Consider the following 18,536-nt stretch of genomic DNA (forward strand, 5'->3'; position numbering starts at 1 on the left):
CAATCATCAGCTTATGATTTCTGAAAATATACACATTTTCATTTTAAATACACACATTTCAATATATGTATACATATATTAATTTACCACTAAAAGCTTCTAATTTAGAAGGCAAGGCTGCACACAAGAGAGCTACTTACAGGTAGCTAGGGAGCCAACAGTAGCTCATGAGCTACTTGTTGTAGAAACCTAGTCAATTGCAATAAATCCATGAATCTTAAAGGAAAACATTTTGGAGTCCGTTGTGTTCTTTTTTTAAAAAGAAAAGCTATTTATTTAGTAAATCGAAGTTACCTCACTTCCTATTCTTTTCTCCAAGAAAGATAAAAGCGTGATCTGTGAACAATACCCATTCTGGAGGATATATAGATATATATATATATATATTTATAGTATATATAGGAAATCTTAGAACAACAATTCCTCCTCTGGGCAAGTGGAATATCCCCAAGCCTGGGGTTTCAGTAACAAAACAATGAAAAATGTATGAAACCAACATAAAATTAGGACTTGTCATCACTACCAAAGCACTCTCATCAACTTCACCTCAAAATTAAAAATTCGAACTTTTTAAGGTGCCTTCATTGTGGGGGAGGTGATGCCAGCATCCCCAAAAATGTTGTACTGCTGGTGGGCACTTCGGCTTTGTCGTTTCTTTCTGAAAATATACTTTTAGATGCTGTAAAAATTGCTTGTGATTTTTACTTCTCAGCTATCACCAAAAACATTGAGACGGTCGTGTGAATTTCCAGTGTTTCTTAGGCCCTGTTCCGCGTCCACTCGCACAGTGATCCATCTAGCTGCGCACACTCCTTTATTAAACTCCTGTTCTATTTGCTTCTGCTCTCATAATTCTGTCATTTGTTTCTAACCTAACCTCTTGCTTTTCTGGGGCTAATGGCGCTGTTGTAAGAGTGCCCGGATAAACCATCCTCTGGGTCAGTACAGCTGGGAGTACTAATCCCCACCCAGTGAGCTATGGAACAGGAGCAAAGTTAAGTCTGAGCAATAAGCACTCGGTGAGGGATGACACCATCTGCTGGACCAGGAAGCATGTGCGCAAGGGACCTTCTGCTCCTCATTTCACAACAGGGCCTGCAGAATAAACAGGATGGTTGGATAACTTCCCTAATCCACCTTCGAGAACGACTTTAGGAAATTAAACACAAGTCTACCTAAAGAGCCATCGTTTGCCATGTTTAAAATTCCAGTCAAGAAGCAAATAAGAAAGCCGAGACAATGAAGGTCCTTCACGGAGCCATCCTGGAGGTGCAGGCAATACATAAGTGCTACACAAAGTGATGTGGAAGGGCAAGAGGGGAGAGCAGTCTGTAATTCCTGTGCATTTGCAGGGCACCGTGCACCATGAACTAAGACTGAGGTTTAGTTGACAGATCGACATGTATGGGCGATGCTCCTCTTTCTGGAGTTCTTCTCTTCCTAGCTTGAGAGCATTGTTTTTATTCGTACACCTCCCCGTCATCCTCATCGTCAAAGAAAAAAGAATCCCTTTCCAGATTCTCAGACTCGTCATCGTAGGAGAAGTTGTCGTCGTCGATATCCTCATCGTCATACTCTTCTTGCCACTCAGGAACATACTCTTCATCCTCGTCGTCGTCATCCTCTTGCTCCTTGTTAGCATCCCCTTCATCTGTATCTGGCGAATCAGACTTCAGCCTGCACAAAGAGAAGGACTGCTATTAACAAGGCAACACCATCTTACCAAACAGGCTGCTGGACCTGCATCAACAAAGGTTTTGATCAACATAAAGGGACCATGAAAGGATAGGTAAGGTAGCAAGGACTAACAGACAGACAGCATCCTATGAATATAAAAGCATCATGCAGTTCACCCAATCGCTTGGGTCTGATAATCTGTTTCAGACACAGCGGCGTACACAACCTGAGCAAATGAAGATTAGGTTTTAGCATGTGGATCTGATGCATTAAACATATTCCATACATAAAAAATACCAAGAATCTTTGAGGGAACTTCAATTTTCCCTCAATTAGCTAATTCATCACCTTACAGCACAGCCCCCACCTTCTTTTCTATCAACCTCCCTTGCACGTCGAGTTCTGTACTCCCTTTCTGGATTCCGAATAACCCCCTCCCCCCCTGCACAATGGACTACCCCTGCCTTCCTCTTGCAACTGCTGTTTTTTTACATTAAACACACATCTTGCTAAACCACACTTTTACGTGTCTCTCATGTCATTCATAACTTCACTCTTGGCCTTGTGCTCCACAAGTGAGGATGTTTCACTCCACTTCTCTTGGACATGAGGGACTTTAGCAAAAAAGGCCCAGCTAGTGTGCAATTGCTTAGAAATGCTCAGAATTTGCCAATCAGTTGGGGGACGTAGTTTGTGGGGCTCAAGAAATGTTAATTTCAGTATAAGCCTTCTTGCTATCCGTCACATGTAAATCTAGGGGTCCACTGGTTATCCAGGCAGCGATTACCCCCTTTATGACTCCAGTTCTTCATCTTTCTATGCTTCGAGTTAAAGAACAACAACAAAGCGATGGAAGTAATGCTTGAACTTATCTCCGCCACTGGTGGTCATTCCACCCATTACTATTTTGTTTCCTGAGAGAGAACCTGAAGCTATGTCCAGACATGGCCCACTATGCCCCAGGGCTCAGGGTGCAGCCAGTGAGGAGGCTCACATAAGCCACAATGGTCTGGGTGGCTTGCGTTCCTGTCGGGAAGGGACAGTCTGGCAGCTCAACCAACACTGTTCCTATTGAGGGAGGACAAAGACTGATTTGCATATGGCTGGTTCCTGTTTGAGAGGACATGTTTGGCAAAAACATGTGACCAGAAAAACTTACTGAGGATAAGATTGATTCAAGCATTTCATCCACTACTTCCTTGCTCTTCTCAACTTAAATTCTGAGGTATTTGTTCGGGAGCTTCTCAGCAATAAACAATACTTGGCGTTAACAAGACCAAAACCAGTGGGTCTCATTTTTATTAACACTGGAAAGACATTCCCCAGCAGGGATACATAGCTAGGGTCTGCAAAATGTACCGAACCCTCTGCAGCGAGTGGTAGGCCTGATAATACCAGCTGCTTTGAGCACCATACCCAACAACCAAAACAAAAAATCAATTCAAAGTAGGTGGTGGATACTCACTCTGCAGCAGGAACATTAGACAGCTTTATCTCCCCATCAGATCCAGCCCTGGAATGAAAACCAAACCGAAAATCCTGCAAGAAAACAAGTCGATGAGTGACTACCATGGATGAATCACTTTACTGCCGACAGCTCCACCCCACAGACCTTCCTTTAACAGGGATAGGGGACAAAAGAACATTATATGCATGCGATACTTTCCTCTATCACCAACCAGGATTTGGAGATGACTGAGTGCAGAAGCCAAAGTTTATAGCTTCTAAGGTCTACAACCAGGAACAGTAGGAAAGGAAGAGTGCTGCATACAGAATAGCCTGAACTGCTAAGCACCGACCTCCCCATCCTGCTAACTGCCAGGCTGGTAGCTTCAGGAGCTGTTCAGTATCATTTACTTTCTGAAACAGACTAGTACCATCCTGGCAAAAAGATACTCCTAGCCTTCAAGTACCCGTCCCTTCACCCAAGTGTACAAGATTTGAACATTCTTAACAGACCATTGACTAGAGGTTGGTTCATGTCTAGTCAAACAACAAAAAGCGGGAGCTTATATTATAAGATGACCCAGTATGACGGGAGGGCTTCATGCATGAAGATTTCTTCCTGATGGGATCATACCTGAAGGACACTCCAATCGTTTGAAACTGGACTACACACAAGACTGCTTACATCATTCAAATTCTGTACTGGTTGGTGAACCATGCCTGCACCTTGTTGGCTTGCTTATCTTTTTGTTTTTTTAATTATAACAATATTTTGTAAATACTGAGGAGACCCTGCCTACGCATTCCTCAAGTAATTACAACTAGAAACAAAATGATTACTCACCGGTAGGAGTAGTTTTGCATCTTGAAGAATTTTCTGGATTCACATGCTGAGCATTATTCTGCCATCTAGTGGTGGGTCTGGGTAGTCCTCTTGAAGGACAAGCTACTTACCTTTGGTAACGCTTTATCTGATAGAGATGTGATCTAGCAGCAGATTCCTAACCTTTGAACTTCCAGGCGTCAGGTTGGATCTGGAAGATTTTTCTTAGCCGTACCCCTGCGCGCCGAAAGGGGGTGTCGACGACTCTGCGTGACGTGGTCGGTATAGTGTTCGTCGTCGTGACATCCGCGTCGTCAATATAACCGCCACTCCGGCACACTGACTTCAGTACTTTTCACAGCTTTCGATGCCAGAAGCGTGGAAGCATGAAGTGACTGATCATGGTGTGTTAAAAAGAGAACAGCTCGGGCCCTGAAGGGGAACATCCCTGACACTAAAACCAATTCCACAGTGCAGGGAGGATGGGTGGGTTGGTAAGGAATCTACAACTACTTCATTTCTCTACCAGATAAGGAGTTACCAAAGGTAAGTAACTTGTCCATCTGATAGAGACATCGAGCCGCAGATTCCTTACCTTAGAACAGATACCCATGCAGTACCTTCCCCGGAGGGTGGACTGCGGAAAAGTTTTAGGGCAGAAAATCCTGCACAACAGGGGGGCCAAACAGGCCCGCTCTGCTAACCTGAAAATCCAGGCAATAGTAGATGGCAAATGTGTGCAGAGACGTCCTGTGTAATGGGCCCCAAGGTCGTCAGGAGGCTGCTTCTGTGCCAAGGCATAACACATTTTTATACAGAGGATGACCTAACAAGAGATGGTCCTCTTTTGAACAGCACATCGCTTCTTTGCTCCCACGTATCCTATAAAGAGTTGCTCATCCACCCGGAACTCCCTAGTGCGATCGAGATAGAATGATAACGCTCTTTTTGGGTCTAGACAGTGGACACACTCCTCTTCCTTGGAAGGATGTGGAGGTGCATAGAAAGTGGGCAGAGTAACCGACTGCCCCAGATGAAAGGGAGTTACAACCTTGGGCAAAAAGGACACCTTCGTTCTCAGCACCACTTTTTCAGAAAAAAGTGTTGGGTAAGGATGCTGTGATGACAGTGCCTGCAGTTCGCTCCCCCTCCTAGCAAAGGCAATTGCCACCAAGAATGCTGCTTTGATCGTGAGCAACCGTAAAGGGCAGTTGCGCATCGGCTCAAAGGGTGCTCACGTCAAGAAGGTGAAGACCAAATTAAGCTTCCATTTTGGCATAAGAGGAGGAGAAGAAAGGGGAACAAATGGGTTAATCCCTTCAAAAAAACGTTTGCACCAGAGGGGACTTGAAAAGTGAAGGCTGAGCAGTTAGCCGAAGAAAAGCTGAAAGGGCCGAAAGGAAGCCCTTCAAAGTGCCCAAAGTAGAGCCATGCTGGGCCACGGAAAGGATAAACAAAAGGAGGCAGACAAGGGACCTTTCTGCACAATATTTACAAAATTTGTTCCATCAGCAGGCTCATACCGATTTCCTGGAGGGACTCTTGGCTGCCGGAATAACCTCACAGACTACATGAGGGAGGTCAAAAGCTGTCAACTGTCGCCGCTCAATCTCCACGCAAGGAGGCGGAGAGTGGACAGAATTGGGTGGAGGACGCTACCCTGCTGCTGCAACAGAAGATCCTCCCGAAGGGGCAGCCTGATCATAGGATTGATGCTCAAGTCTAGCAGTACGGGATACCAAACTCTCTGTGCCCAGTCCGGAGCCACAAGAATAACTTGTGCTCGGTCGCTTCTGATCTTCTTGAGCACTCTGGGCAGGAGTGGTATGGGCAGAAAAGCATATAGGGGGCCTGAGCTCCACTCGCAGTGAAAAGCGTCGAGAGCGAGAGCCGCCTTGGAAACTCAAACGCGCAAAACTGCTAACATTCTCTTCAGAGGCGAACAGATCTAACCAAGGCTCTCCCTACCACTGAAAGAGCCCTTGTGCCACCTCAGAATGGAGACGCCACACGTGATCCGCCGTGGCGTTCAGGGAACCGGCCAGGTGTTGAACCACCAGGGAAATGTTCTGTTGTTCCAGCCAAGTCCAGAGACGCAGGGGCTCTTAAAGAGTCCATGACCCCACTCCGCCCTGCTTGTTGCAGTACCACATGGTGCTAGTGTTATCTGTGAACACCTATATCAGCCTTCCTTTTATAGATGGTAAAAAGGCTTTCAGTGCCAGTCGGAACGCTCAAAGCTCCTACAGATTGCTATGGAGCTGGGCTTCTGCTGGTCTTCTGATCTCCACCTCCACCAGATGGCCACCCCATCCTAGAAGGGACGCATCTGTCACTACTGTGGGATCTGGGTGTGGAAAGGAGAGTGGTCTGCCCTTGATCCAATCGCCGTCTGTTAGCCACCACTGCAGGTCTTTCGCAGTGCCCTCTGATGTCTGAACCAGGTCGGTGAGATTTCCTTGATGCTGTGCCCATTGGAACTTCAGGTCCCATTGCAGAGCCGCATGTGCCAACGTGCATGGTCCACCAGCAGGATGCAGAAGGCCATGAGGCCATGAGGCCCACCAGCCTCAGAGTCAATCTCTAAGAAATCCAGGATAGAGGCTGAAACATCGGTATCATAGCTTGAATATCCTGGACTCGCCATTCAGGAGGATAAGCCCAAAACTATACCATGTCCTGAACCACTCCTATGAAAGGGAGCGTCTGAGAGGGAGTCAAGTGTGACTTTGGCACGTTGATAATGAACCCCAGAGAATGCAGGAGGTTCACCGTAGCCTGGAGGTGGGAGACAACTGTTTGGGACGAGCCTGCCTTCAACAGCCAGTCGCTGTGATAGGGAAAGACTGGAATCCCTGATCTGCGCAGATGAGCTGCGACCACCGTCATCACCTTTGTGAACACCCGAGGGGCTCTTGTGAGGCTGAAGGGAAGCATTGCAAATTGAAAGTGCTCGTGGCCCACTGTAAACCGGAGGTAGTGACTATGAGCTGGCAGGACAGGGATATGAAAATAGGCATCCTGCAAGTCCAGCGTTACCATCCAGTCTCCTGGATCCAGGGCAGACAGGACCTGAGCTAGGGTGAGCATCTTGAACTTCTCCTTTTTGAGGAAGTAGTTGAGGGCTCGGAGGTCTAGGATAGGATGAAGGCCTACTTCCTTCTTTGGAACCAGAAAATAGTGGGAATGACAACCACAGCCTATTTCTGGCCGGGGAACCCGCTCCATTGCTCTCTTGGCCAAGAGTCTCTTGACTTCCTCACAGAGCAGAGTAAGGTGGACCTACGTCCCCCAATCGTACACTGGTGACATAGACAAAGGGGTAGTCTCGACGGGGTGAGAGTAGCTCCTTCGGACTATATGCACCACCCACCTGTCCGATGTGATGTTCCGCCAGTGGTGGAGATGATGGCATACTCCGCCACCGACTGGCTGTGAATGATCTTGGGATATTGGACTAGAAAAGTTTTGCGGTGGAGAAGGAGCGTGGCTTGGCTCGACTTCTGGCCTCCCAACCCTCGGGGTTGGCGTGAACTGCATCCACAACCCGCATAGGTTGCTTAACTTGTGGGGCTCGCTGGCCAGAATAGGGTTGGCGCAGTTGGTAGCCCCTTCCTTAGCCACGAAAGGAGGGAAGAGCAGATTCGGGCCGGGAAGTTGTGGTGAGAGCCAAGAAAATGGCTCTGAATGAGAGTCCAAGAAATGCTCAAGGGTGGCATCTGATTTGTCTCTGAAGAGATGGGAGCCATCAAAGGGCATGTCCTCGAGGTTAGCTTGGACATCCCCCGAAAAACAAGATTTTCTCAGCCAGACATGGTGAAAATCGTTCTGTCCAGCGAGTCTGTCTTGTCCAAGCCAAATCTGATGGTGAACTTTGCTGCATCTCTCCTGTCTGAAATAGCTTGGCCGAGTTGAGCCAGGTCCTCCTCCGAGACCATGGGCAGCACCTGAGCAAACGTGTTCCCATATCGAATGGGAATAACGGCCCAAAAGGCCCACAGTGTTTACCGATGGCAATACCAGACTGGCTGAAGAAGAAAATGTCTTTCCAAAACACTCCAGTTTCTGGATTCCCTGTCCGGGCTGCAGAAGGAAACGTACAACGGAAAATGGAAGCCTGGACCACCAGGCTTGGTGGGTGGGGCAGGCAGGGAGGAAAAGTGGATCACCTGTTACAGGGCGATGGCAGCGGGCAAACTTCCTATTCACAGGATCCCCTGTGCTGTGTTTGGACCAATGAAGTCCGTTAAGACTCCATTGAAAGGCAGTAAGGGTACCGAGCTGGAAACCCCAGGCTGCAGGACCTCTGTCAAGACGTTATCTTGACTGCTTCCACAGGGAGCTGCAGGTCCAGGCCCTCCGCAGCCCTACGCGCCACCATAGCAAATGATGCCCCCTCCTCCGTAGCCAGGGTAGGTGGAGACAGCAAACCAGAGTCTGGGGAGGTGTTCAAACAACTGGCATCACCCAGTTCCTCGTAGGGTGCGGGAGTTTTAAGGAATCCTGCTCCCCCTCACAATCCTCTTCATCCATCCCTAACCCTTCAGAATAGGGCAGGTTGAACGATATGGAGGCGTACGGCTCTGTCGGTGCAGGTCTCGGGGACACCAGACAGGCTCTGTGTCGTCAGGAATGAGGATCGGGGAGGACGCAGAGGACCTCGGCCCTGGACCCGGCGCTGACAAAAGTCGCTACGGAGGTGCATTCGGTGCCGGTCCAGACCTGTATTCAATCCGAGGCTGTGGCACCAGAGCTGCAGACTGGGGTGCCATGGGGACTCTTCCATCATCTGATGTGGGGCCCAAAGGTGCGCCGGCAGGGTCAGGACGTCCAAATATGGCACACATGCTGTCATAGAAGTCTGTAGGCTGGACGGGGGTCGTTCCTGGACCAAGAAAGGCAGAGAAATGCAGACCCGACCAAGGCACCCACTCCGCGGAGCGGGTCCTTCAACACGGAGGTTCGTCACTCAGTCATGGGACAGCAGGGTGAAGTCTAAGCACGCTCGACTTCTTGTGTTTTTTGTGGCGCCTTTTACCTGACTTTGACGAAGAGGACTTTGGTTCGCCGGAGTGGGGATTAGACCTTCCTCTCGACCGAGACCGACGAGGTGACTGCCGCGGTGCCGGATGCAGGGCTGCAAGCAGCTTTAGGGACCACTCTCTCAATGACTTTGGTGCCATGGCCCGGCAGTCAGAGCATGACTGAGTCGTGGGCGCTCTCCAGGTACCAGAGACACACTAAGTGGGGAGTCTGTGACCGGCATGGGACGATGACAGGCGTCGCACAGCTTGAACCCGGAGGTCTTTTACTGGACATCCTACCAAAAGAAGTTGATAAAAGCCGAAAAAGGTCCATCAAAAAAGGACAGGGGGTAGCTCTCGTCAACGGATCGGCGCTGGCTGGCATGGAAAGAACAGATGTCAGCGCGCCAGAGTGCCGGTTATATTGACGGCACGGATATCACGACGATGACGAACACAACACCGACGTCACAGAGAGTCGACCTGCGCCACCTACCAGCGCGCAGGGGTACTACTAAGAAAAATCTTCCAGATCCAGCCTGATGCCTGGAAGTTCAAAGGTAAGGAATCTGCGGCTCGATGTCTCTATCAGATGCCTCTTTTCTCTCTTTTTTCCTGTGGGAGTCGACCATTTGGGTTTAAACTCCTCCTTATGTGATGTCAGAAGTACACCCTGGAAATCCCTCGACTAAGTTGCCATGTGAAGAGCCTTTTTTCCTTCCCCTTTGTCAGTATTTTCTGGAGTTGAGTTTGTAAATACACCTATACTGGTGGAATTGGCTGGGTCGCATGTGAATCTAGAAAATTCTTCAAGCAGCAAAACTAATCCTACCCTTAAGTAACCATTTCATTTGGCAGCCTGAATGTTTTCTGGATTCAGATGCTGTGCATCTATTACAGAGCGTTTCTTCTTCATGTGGGTTGGTTGGGTTCTTTATAGTGTGTGTTTGCAAAGACATGTTTCAGTACTCTGTCCCACTTCTGCATCCCTGTTGATCTGAATGTCCACGCAGTAGTGTTTTGTGAAGGTGTGTACCAATGGCCATGTGGCAGCTGCATATATGTCCTCTAATGCTATACTGCATAGCAGGTAAGTGTTGCCTTTTTCCCCGGTTGAATGCGCCACTGGCTTTTGTTACTTACCTCCTTCTTGTGACAATATTGTATTGTTTGTACTATCCATCTTGCAACTGTTCCTTTGGTGACTGCAAGTCCTTTTCATGTGTGTGAAAGGATACAAATAACTGTTTCCCGATGTATTTTGTTCTTTCCAAATAATACATAATTGCACTTCGGACATCTAGCTTGTGCAAAACTCTCTCCTGCATTTTAGGCTGTTGAAAAAAGGCTGGTTAACATGGAATTTTTATACCACTTTTGGTATAAAATTTGGGTTTGTTTTCATAACTACTTTGTCTCTATGTATCCACAGGAATGGCTCTTGAGCGGTGAGTGCTTGCAACTTACTTACTCTTCTTAGCGAGGTCATATCAATGAGGAATGTGGCTTTGAAGGTTAGAAACCTCAGTTGTGCATCCCGTATTGGTCTGAAGGGTGAGTACTACACTCAAGTTCCATGTAGGCCTTTGCACATTTCTTGGGGGGGGTGCTACTTTCTTAACTTCTTCGAGGAAGCGCTTCACCACTGGTGTGGTGAAGAAACTTCTACCCAATATGCCTTTCGTGTGTGCTACAATTGGTTCTAAGTGGATTCTAATAGAGGCTTTGGAGAGCCGTTTGTCTAATGATTGTGACCTCTTGCGTCCAGTCTGAGTTTTCTAGGGCTGTTACACCATAGCGGGAATCTCTTTCATTAGTTGCTGTAACATTTCCTTGTTGTTAGTTGCCTCACTTTCTTTAGAATATCCATTGCCCTTTCTTGGCAACTTGAGCTGTCCAAATTCTAGTCCCCAGGACTCGTGCTGCCAGGTTGAGGATGTTTGGTTCCAGGTGCCACCCCTGTCCCTCCTGTAATGTTAACAGGTCTCGGTGTGCCGGGAGTGGGATTTACTGCCCTTGGGTTATTTCCGTGAGGTCTGAGAACCATGTCTGTGGAACACATTGTGGGAATATCAGGGTGACTTGTTCCTGACTGCACTTCTGGATCACCTTCGGTATTATTGGAATATGTGAAAAGACGAGCAAATATCCTGGAACATTTTTTATTGACAGGGCACTCCCTAGTGACTCTGGGTGGTAGAACCTGGATGCAAAGCTTTGGCATTTTGCATTCTTGTGTTGCAAAAAGATTTACTTAGAGTCACCCGAATGTGGAAGATCTGCCTTGACACTTCTTTAAGGTAGTATACATTTCTATTGGCATTAACACAGATTTACAACAGTGGTCATAACACAAAACCCAACCCTCCCACCCCGTTGCTTCACAGCAAAATTAGCATCGGACAAGATACACTAGGTCATTTGATGACATCTAAGTCTATGTAAAGAGAAGACGCATACAATACACTGTTAAAAGCTCAGAGCCTTCCAGACATCCTCTTCCTTTCCAACCACCATTTCCCATGCCCCGCCAACTGCCAGCCGATCGGGCGTCGTGACGGTTATACCTTTACTATGCCAGCTTAGCTTTTTGTGACTGTCATGGTATATCAACTCAGTGAGCATTGCTGCCCAGGCCTGCAAATCATCTGCCAACTTATTGTCTCTGCGTACCCTCTGTATATGACTTTCCTCAACCATTATCCACTCTGCCATATCTCTCTGCCAGTTCTCCAACAGCACCAGGTTAGGAAAGAGCCACAGGATTACCAGCCTACGTTTGGCTAGCACCAACCTTAGTAGTATGAATTTCCAACTACGTTTTTTTCTTTTTTCATACAGAAACCAGACCAAGCAAGCACAGCCTAATATCTTTGGTGATGGTCCCTCCTGTGGCCCCATTCAGTCTAGTAACCACAGTCTTCCAATAATCATCAAGTATGGGGCACCCCAGGCCATGCATAGAAAATCTGCTCCAGTCGTTAAACAACACGGCCAGGACACCGCCCACCCTGGGTAAATAGCATGAAGCGATTTAGGAGACAAGCACACCTGGTGCACAACATTCTACTGTTTTAATCTGAACTGAGTGTTTGTGGAGATCCCTTTCACCTCTTTGTAAATAACCCCCATCCCTTAGCTAGTTTAGGGTCTCATAGGGCTTCCTGCCATCTACCCAGCACCGTCCGGGTATGCGCCGGAAAGTCCTCCCACAGTGACCTGTCATCGTGTGGGATCAACTTCCTTCCACTAGCCATTTTAAGCAGGGTAACTAGTCTCTGTTACTCCGGTGGTACCTTTGAGAATATTGGAAAAATATCCCTTACAGTAGCCACAATCTTGGCGAATTGCAAGAACTGCCCCAGCCCAAAAGTTAAATGTGGCCACTGCTCCAGCTCGTGTGCCAAATTTCTCATTGGAATATAGGTCTTGCAACTCCCCGTTCTCGATTTATCACTGGCCAATAATTGCGCGATCTTCGCGAAAGGATGCAAAGTCCAGATACAAATACCCGGCGCGTAAAGTGCATGTCGCAGCACTCGCCTGACTACCCATTCCCAAATCAGGCACACCTGCCCAAACACATACAGCACTGAGCTAGGGACACCAGCTCCCATCATCAAGAGCTCTGGCAGGGCTTCCTTCTATGTGCCTGCTAATAACCGTTTCTCCCAGTTGTCTCCTTCGTCCTGCCCCACATGTTGCAACTGGGTGGCCACATAATAGAGCTTCAAGCAAAACACCTCTATTCCCCATTGTTCCAAGTCCGTTTGAGCATGGCCAGGCCTACCTGCTTCCTTCCGGTGGCCCATGACTCTACAATCAGTATATATAATTCAACAAAAACCTTCCAGGGATGTCATAGAACCCTGGGAGATATACACACTTTGAGGTAAAATAATCATCTTTATCAGAGCTATCTTACCCATCTGGCACAACCGAAGAATATTCCAAATGTTTACCAAAGGTTTCAGGCCTTCTACAACCCTGCGAAGATATTTAGGGTAAGTAACTCCGCATCCATAGTTATTTTAATCCAAAGGTATCGAATAATGGAAGTTTGCCACAGGAGACCCACCTCTGGGTGTCTCTGTAAAGGGACATCCCACAGAACAGCCAATAAAAAAAACAAATCGCAATTCACGCAGATTTCCTCTAGCTTTTGTTTTTTCTCCCTCATCTTCTATCTCTTTCTATCTTATCTCCCCTTTCTTCTCTTCTAACCTTTCCTGTGTCTCCTTTCTTATTCTCTGACTTCTCCCATAGCATTTCTTCCTGTTTTTGCATTTTCCTCCTCTTTTACCTTTCGTCTTCTGTCCATTATCTCTTTTTCTACTCCCTTTCTCCTTTTGTCCTGCCTGATCCTTGTCTTATCCTCTCATCCAATCACACCAGTTTCTCTATGCCTATCTATGAATGTCTCAGCCATCTACTTTATTTACCACTTCTGTAACTCTTCTTCCTATTTGTCCCTCTTTCACTCCCATCCCTCCCATTGTCCCCTTGTTCCCTCTCTCTCCTCTCCTTCTCTTTTTCTCTCCCTATTTAAACCGGTCTCTCACCTCCTTTCTCTGTCGTGGACAGTTGTCACAAAAGAGTAAATTTATTGTGGTCAGCCTGTTTCTACTTTTGACAAAACATTCTGTAATAAATTCTGTCACTTACTACAAAAGGGGCCAAATATTAATGCCTTTAATAAAAGAAAGTTTGATTAAAACTGCACTACACCTGCAAAGAGTTACATCTTCCTTCTATAGACATGTTTGGTGTTTTTCATTCATAAAGGTCAAAATTAATACAAGCTTTGGCAAAGCCTATAGATCATGCCTATGCAAGATGCACTGGCTTTGCCAATGTTTTTTAGCTATGTTGCAAATGGCTGAAAGTAAAGAAAAAAATAAGCTTTAAGAGAGCCAGCGTTGACGGAGTTATTGCTTTTTTTTTAACTATCAACTTTAAGCTATGCTGCATTAAAGACAGTGCTGCTGTATAACATGGCTAAAAAACACTGACAGCCAATAGATCTTGTATAGGTGAGCCCTTTTGGCTTTGCCAATGGTTGCTGTGGAATACCATGTGGTAAGTTATAAGTATTTATATAGTGCTTACAACGGCTGAATGCTAATGTTACAGAATGGAGAATGCCCTTTTAAAGTTTAGAAGTGCATCAGTTTACGACCATACACAAATTGTGACAAACTGATGCGTTAATGTAACCGGTATTGTAAGGTTACCTGTAAGCTGGGCAACTTAAAAAAAATCTTTAGAAAAACTGGATTTAAAACTTTTTATGCTGCTAAGAACGCTTTGGGTGGAGCTAGGGGACAGCGTTTTTGTTGCACTGTACGAGTTTGTTGAATTCTCTGTTTAGCAACTCAAAATATAGTTTTGAAGGAGCTGCAGCAGGAAACTACGCAAGGGCTCAAAAGGAGAACCTAAAAGAAACGTAATATTAAGATCCCACTGAGGCCTTATAAACTGAGAGGTAGGAAACTTATTAGTGAGACCCTTAACAAATCTCATGACTATAGGGGACTTAAAAAAATGAAGGCTGATCCGACAAACAAAGAAATGCTGATATGGCAGATAGATACGCTTTAACAGACACAACAGCGCAACCTTGCTAAGCCACGGATAGTGCAAAACTTACAATATCTGATAAATGGGCTTTCAAATGGTCAATTACCTTCTCTCCACAACATTTAATGAATTTCGTCCATCTGCCAGCATAGACCGTCTTGGTGAAGTGACTTCTGGCCGATAAAATAACATCCACCCCATCAGGTGGGGGAGAGGAAGAACTCAGGTTGCCCGTTCATTCTCCAAACATGAAGGTGCAGGGTCTGGAGGTGTGGGGGGGGGTGAGTAGAACCTGCCCCTGCGATTGTGGGTGGAGGTCTGTCCTGAGAGAGAGACGGAGCGGAGGGCACGAGGAGAGGTGGAGAAGGACCTCAAGTACGGGCTCCTTCAAAGCTGCATTCAAGAGTAGCGGCGACTCTGAAGAAGCAGTGGAATGAAGCATTTCTGTCAGCGTGTTGCATTCAGTTCAGCAGAAGGGAGAGGCAAGTCCAATATATCTGTATCTTTTCTCATCACCGCATGATAAGAAGTGACCTCAGTAGGTGCCAAACCTTTAGGAGATAACTCCCACTCAGGGGAGGTATTCAGACCACTGGCCTCTTCTAAACCCTCAAAGTCTGGATCCACTCCTATAATTTCTCATTCATTAATACCCTCATACTCTCTCGATAACTATCTTCCTCCAGAAACCTCTGAGCTTCCCTATGGGATCTGATCTTCGGCAGCAGTGCCAGAAGCGGTACTGACGCCGAAGGTGGTTCAGAATGCGGAAGAGTTGGAGAAGTTGGTTGCGGAAGACGAAGTGTCATTTCAGATCCAGACAGCACCAGAGAGGGTTCAAGTGGCGCCAAAGAGTCATGCCCTTCCAGTCGTGGCAAAGGCATCAGCTGTCTCGGTCCGGTTGGCGGAGGCCAAGCCACCAGAGTCATGGGCGTAAAAGGCACAAAGGGTGCCTCTTGATAATGAGCCAGAAATCCTCCAGGAGAATACACAATGGAGCCACAGTCCTGGTGCACCAGATGGAGTCGCAGCCCTCGTAAAAATGCTAAACATAGCAGTCAGAAATGAGGAAGGATCAGATCTATGAGCCAGGAAATCCGGATACCCAGATTCCTGGTTCGAGGGCACTGCCGTAGAATGTTGTAGAGGGATCTCCCAATCCAGCTCCAGTACAAGCAATTCGGTGGGAGTCAATGGCCTAAGATCCGGGGACGGAGTCATCAGCCTCAGTACCAGGGGCGAAGCCGGACACATCCTCGGAGATGGAGTCGGTGACAACTTCTATCTTCCTGAGGTTTTGGATCCAGAGACGCCAACCTCGGTGAACCACATTTTGAAGAACGACTTCGAGACCAATGGCACTGCTTCTTATGCTTTCTTTTTGACTACTTCGAAGTGTGGGGAGATGGCAACTCCGAAGTAACTACTGTTGCTACTGTGGGTTGTATTTTGTTTTTACGTTTTGTTTGTTGCAAGGTTGGGGACCAGCATGTTAGTTTCCCATTGATTTCGGAGGTTAAAGTGATCTGCGGCAGATAGAATTCTGTGGTATTGGTGAATGTGGAAAAATTGTGTGATGTAAGTTAAGGTTATATAGGTTTCTTATGTTTGGAATGAGTCGAAGGAGAGGATCGTAGATGGTTACCTGCTTTTCCTGTGTGACTGTTTATGAAAGCTTTTATTGGTTTTATGTAGTGATATTAGGTCTGGTGGCTCAGTGAACTAATGTGTCCACTGAAGGGGCATGTGTTCGACATCATGGTCACAGGTTAAAATCCCACCGGTCCACTCAGCCTTTTATCCATCGGAGGTCGATAAAATGAGTACCATTGAGTTGGGCAACAATAAGCATGTGTTATTCTGCACCAAGATGCCTACTGGTGAGTGTGCGCTTTACAAATGGACGTTATGATATGCTATGGTGCCTCATTTGGTCTCGCCTGAGCCAGCGTGCATGTTCTGCTCTGCAAGGCTTTTAGTAAGGACTTTAAACTCTAAAACACGCTTGTGCGTGTGCTTTTTTTTTCATGACCCGCTATTGGCCTTTGCATGCGTCTTTCTAAGAAAGCACGCAATTGGCCAAAGGCAGGTGCATGTCCCACTTTCTCTCTCCCCTGGCCTAGGGAGCTCGGGAGCGAGCAGCAGCGCCATCTGTTTCCAATTATCACACCCCTTAATTGGAAACAGATGGCGGTCGCGCTGGTCCATGTGCACTTTAAACGCAGCGCTTTCACTTTCGCCACTGACTTGGTACCATTTGTGTTCGTGCAGCACACCACGGCGTGCTGTTTCAGGTTTATGCTAGGGGGCTGCATTGCATTCCCCTGGCTGCAGCCTCCAGAGTCCTTGAATTCTCAGCACACTCGTTGGTGCAGGTTATGCACGGGTGCTCCAACTTGTGACCATAACAGAGCCTATCAGCCTCCCTCAGTGAGCTCCGCAGTCTCACAGCACCTCTGAGTAACCACACATAGCACCGCTAAGTGCATCGAGAACTGACGCATGACCCCATGAGCCTAGCACATCAGAAGAACACCCCCCCTCAGGGAGCCCAGAGCAGTTTCACAGTCACAACTTGTGACCTCAGCGCCTAGCAGCCTCCCTCGGTGAGCTCAGCAGTCACACAAAACACTTCTCTGTAACCACCCACAGCACCCCTGCGTGAGCCCATGCACCCAGCACATTACGAGAACACCCCAGAGAAGCTTCACACCTTTTGACCCCAACAGCGCCTTGCAGCCTCCCTCAGGGAGCTCTGCAGTCACACAGCCCCCCACGCAGGGCAGGAGAATGCCCGCAGCCAGACCAGAGCTGCTTAATACCTATTGATGTGTTGTATTAAATTGCACAATTCCACAATGCTCTACAACATAGCTAAAAGTTCTGGCTAAACACATAAGGTCCCCAAGGCGCGACCTATTGGCTATGCCAATGCTTTTATTTTATTATGTGCATTTTATCCGGTCTGCATTGAATGTTTTGTTCTAGAATTTAAAAAGTAACTGCAGTTGCTAGTGGGGTTAGTATTTCCTTAATTGTTATTGTTTTAATGTTCCATGCTGTATTTAACAATAGTAGTGTTGGCTTATGTTTGTGATAATTGAGCTGTAGGCTTTGTTTATTAAGTTCTTCTCAAGGCCTTGTGGCCGGACTATGGAAGCAGTGCCACGTGGTCTTTAAAATGTTATGCATTTGTTTGTGTTTTTTAAGATTGATAAATGTGGTTTATACTTAATTGATGCAATGCAATTTCATTGTTAAATGCATTTTGTGTGTTTTTGTGTGCTTGATTTATGGGTTTTAATTTGGCTACTGAAAGCTGAATTTGTGCCTACTACGTTTCCTGTTAAATTATAAATATGTTCCATTTTGCCAGGGATCAAAATTGAGTGAGGAGTAAAATTTATGGTAAAAATGTTTTCATAGAGCTTGACTAGTAGTTTTGGAGAAAGGAGGAAGAATTGGGTCGTGGAAAAGGGTGTGAACAAATTGAAGAGAAGGAAGTGATGAGGACAATAAATGATTTTATTTTATAGTTAAAAAAGATGAGGCATGTTTGAGAGTTTGTAGGACAGGGCAAAACTTTCTTTAGTTTTTTTCAGTGATTACAAATAGAATTTTTCTGAAGCCTGTGTATACCATCTGTATTTGACTGTATGCCAATGACTGTAAAGGGTGGTGACCCGAAGGCATGCTTTTGGGCTACATATTTGGCGAGTTAAATTGTCTTTTTAGGAGGAGATATGTTTTCACAGAGGACAAACCTCTCCGCGGACCATAATATTTGTTGCTAGTATTTACCAACCTCTTACTATGACCTGTAGGAGACTTGTATTGTTGAAGGTGTCACTCTGTATCTCATAATTTGATAGGTGTTTTTCTAAAGTGCCCACTTTAACTCCATAGGTTATGGTTGTGCTTCAGATATATATAAAAAAGAAATAATTCGAAAAGCGGTTTAGAAGGAGATGTGTGAGCTGCTGACC

The 18,536-nt window shown here is 46.6% G+C and overlaps 1 protein-coding gene across 1 annotated transcript in view; it reads right to left on the reverse strand.

Annotated features, from left to right (window-relative positions):
• Nucleotides 1-250: 250 nt before the first annotated feature.
• Nucleotides 251-18,536, reverse strand: part of CUL9 (cullin 9) — a 443,484-nt gene continuing 425,198 nt past the window's right edge. Inside the window, exons 40-41 of the mRNA XM_086948773.1 lie at nt 3,143-3,216; nt 251-1,677 (exon numbers count right to left, since the gene is read on the reverse strand). Of these exons, the coding sequence (XP_086804899.1) occupies nt 1,461-1,677; nt 3,143-3,216 (291 nt within the window). The 3' untranslated portion in view covers nt 251-1,460. The remainder of the gene's footprint in view (nt 1,678-3,142; nt 3,217-18,536) is intronic.

Source organism: Lissotriton vulgaris, unplaced genomic scaffold, assembly GCF_964263255.1.
Source record: "Lissotriton vulgaris unplaced genomic scaffold, aLisVul1.2 SCAFFOLD_375, whole genome shotgun sequence".
Taxonomy (NCBI): domain Eukaryota; kingdom Metazoa; phylum Chordata; class Amphibia; order Caudata; family Salamandridae; genus Lissotriton; species Lissotriton vulgaris.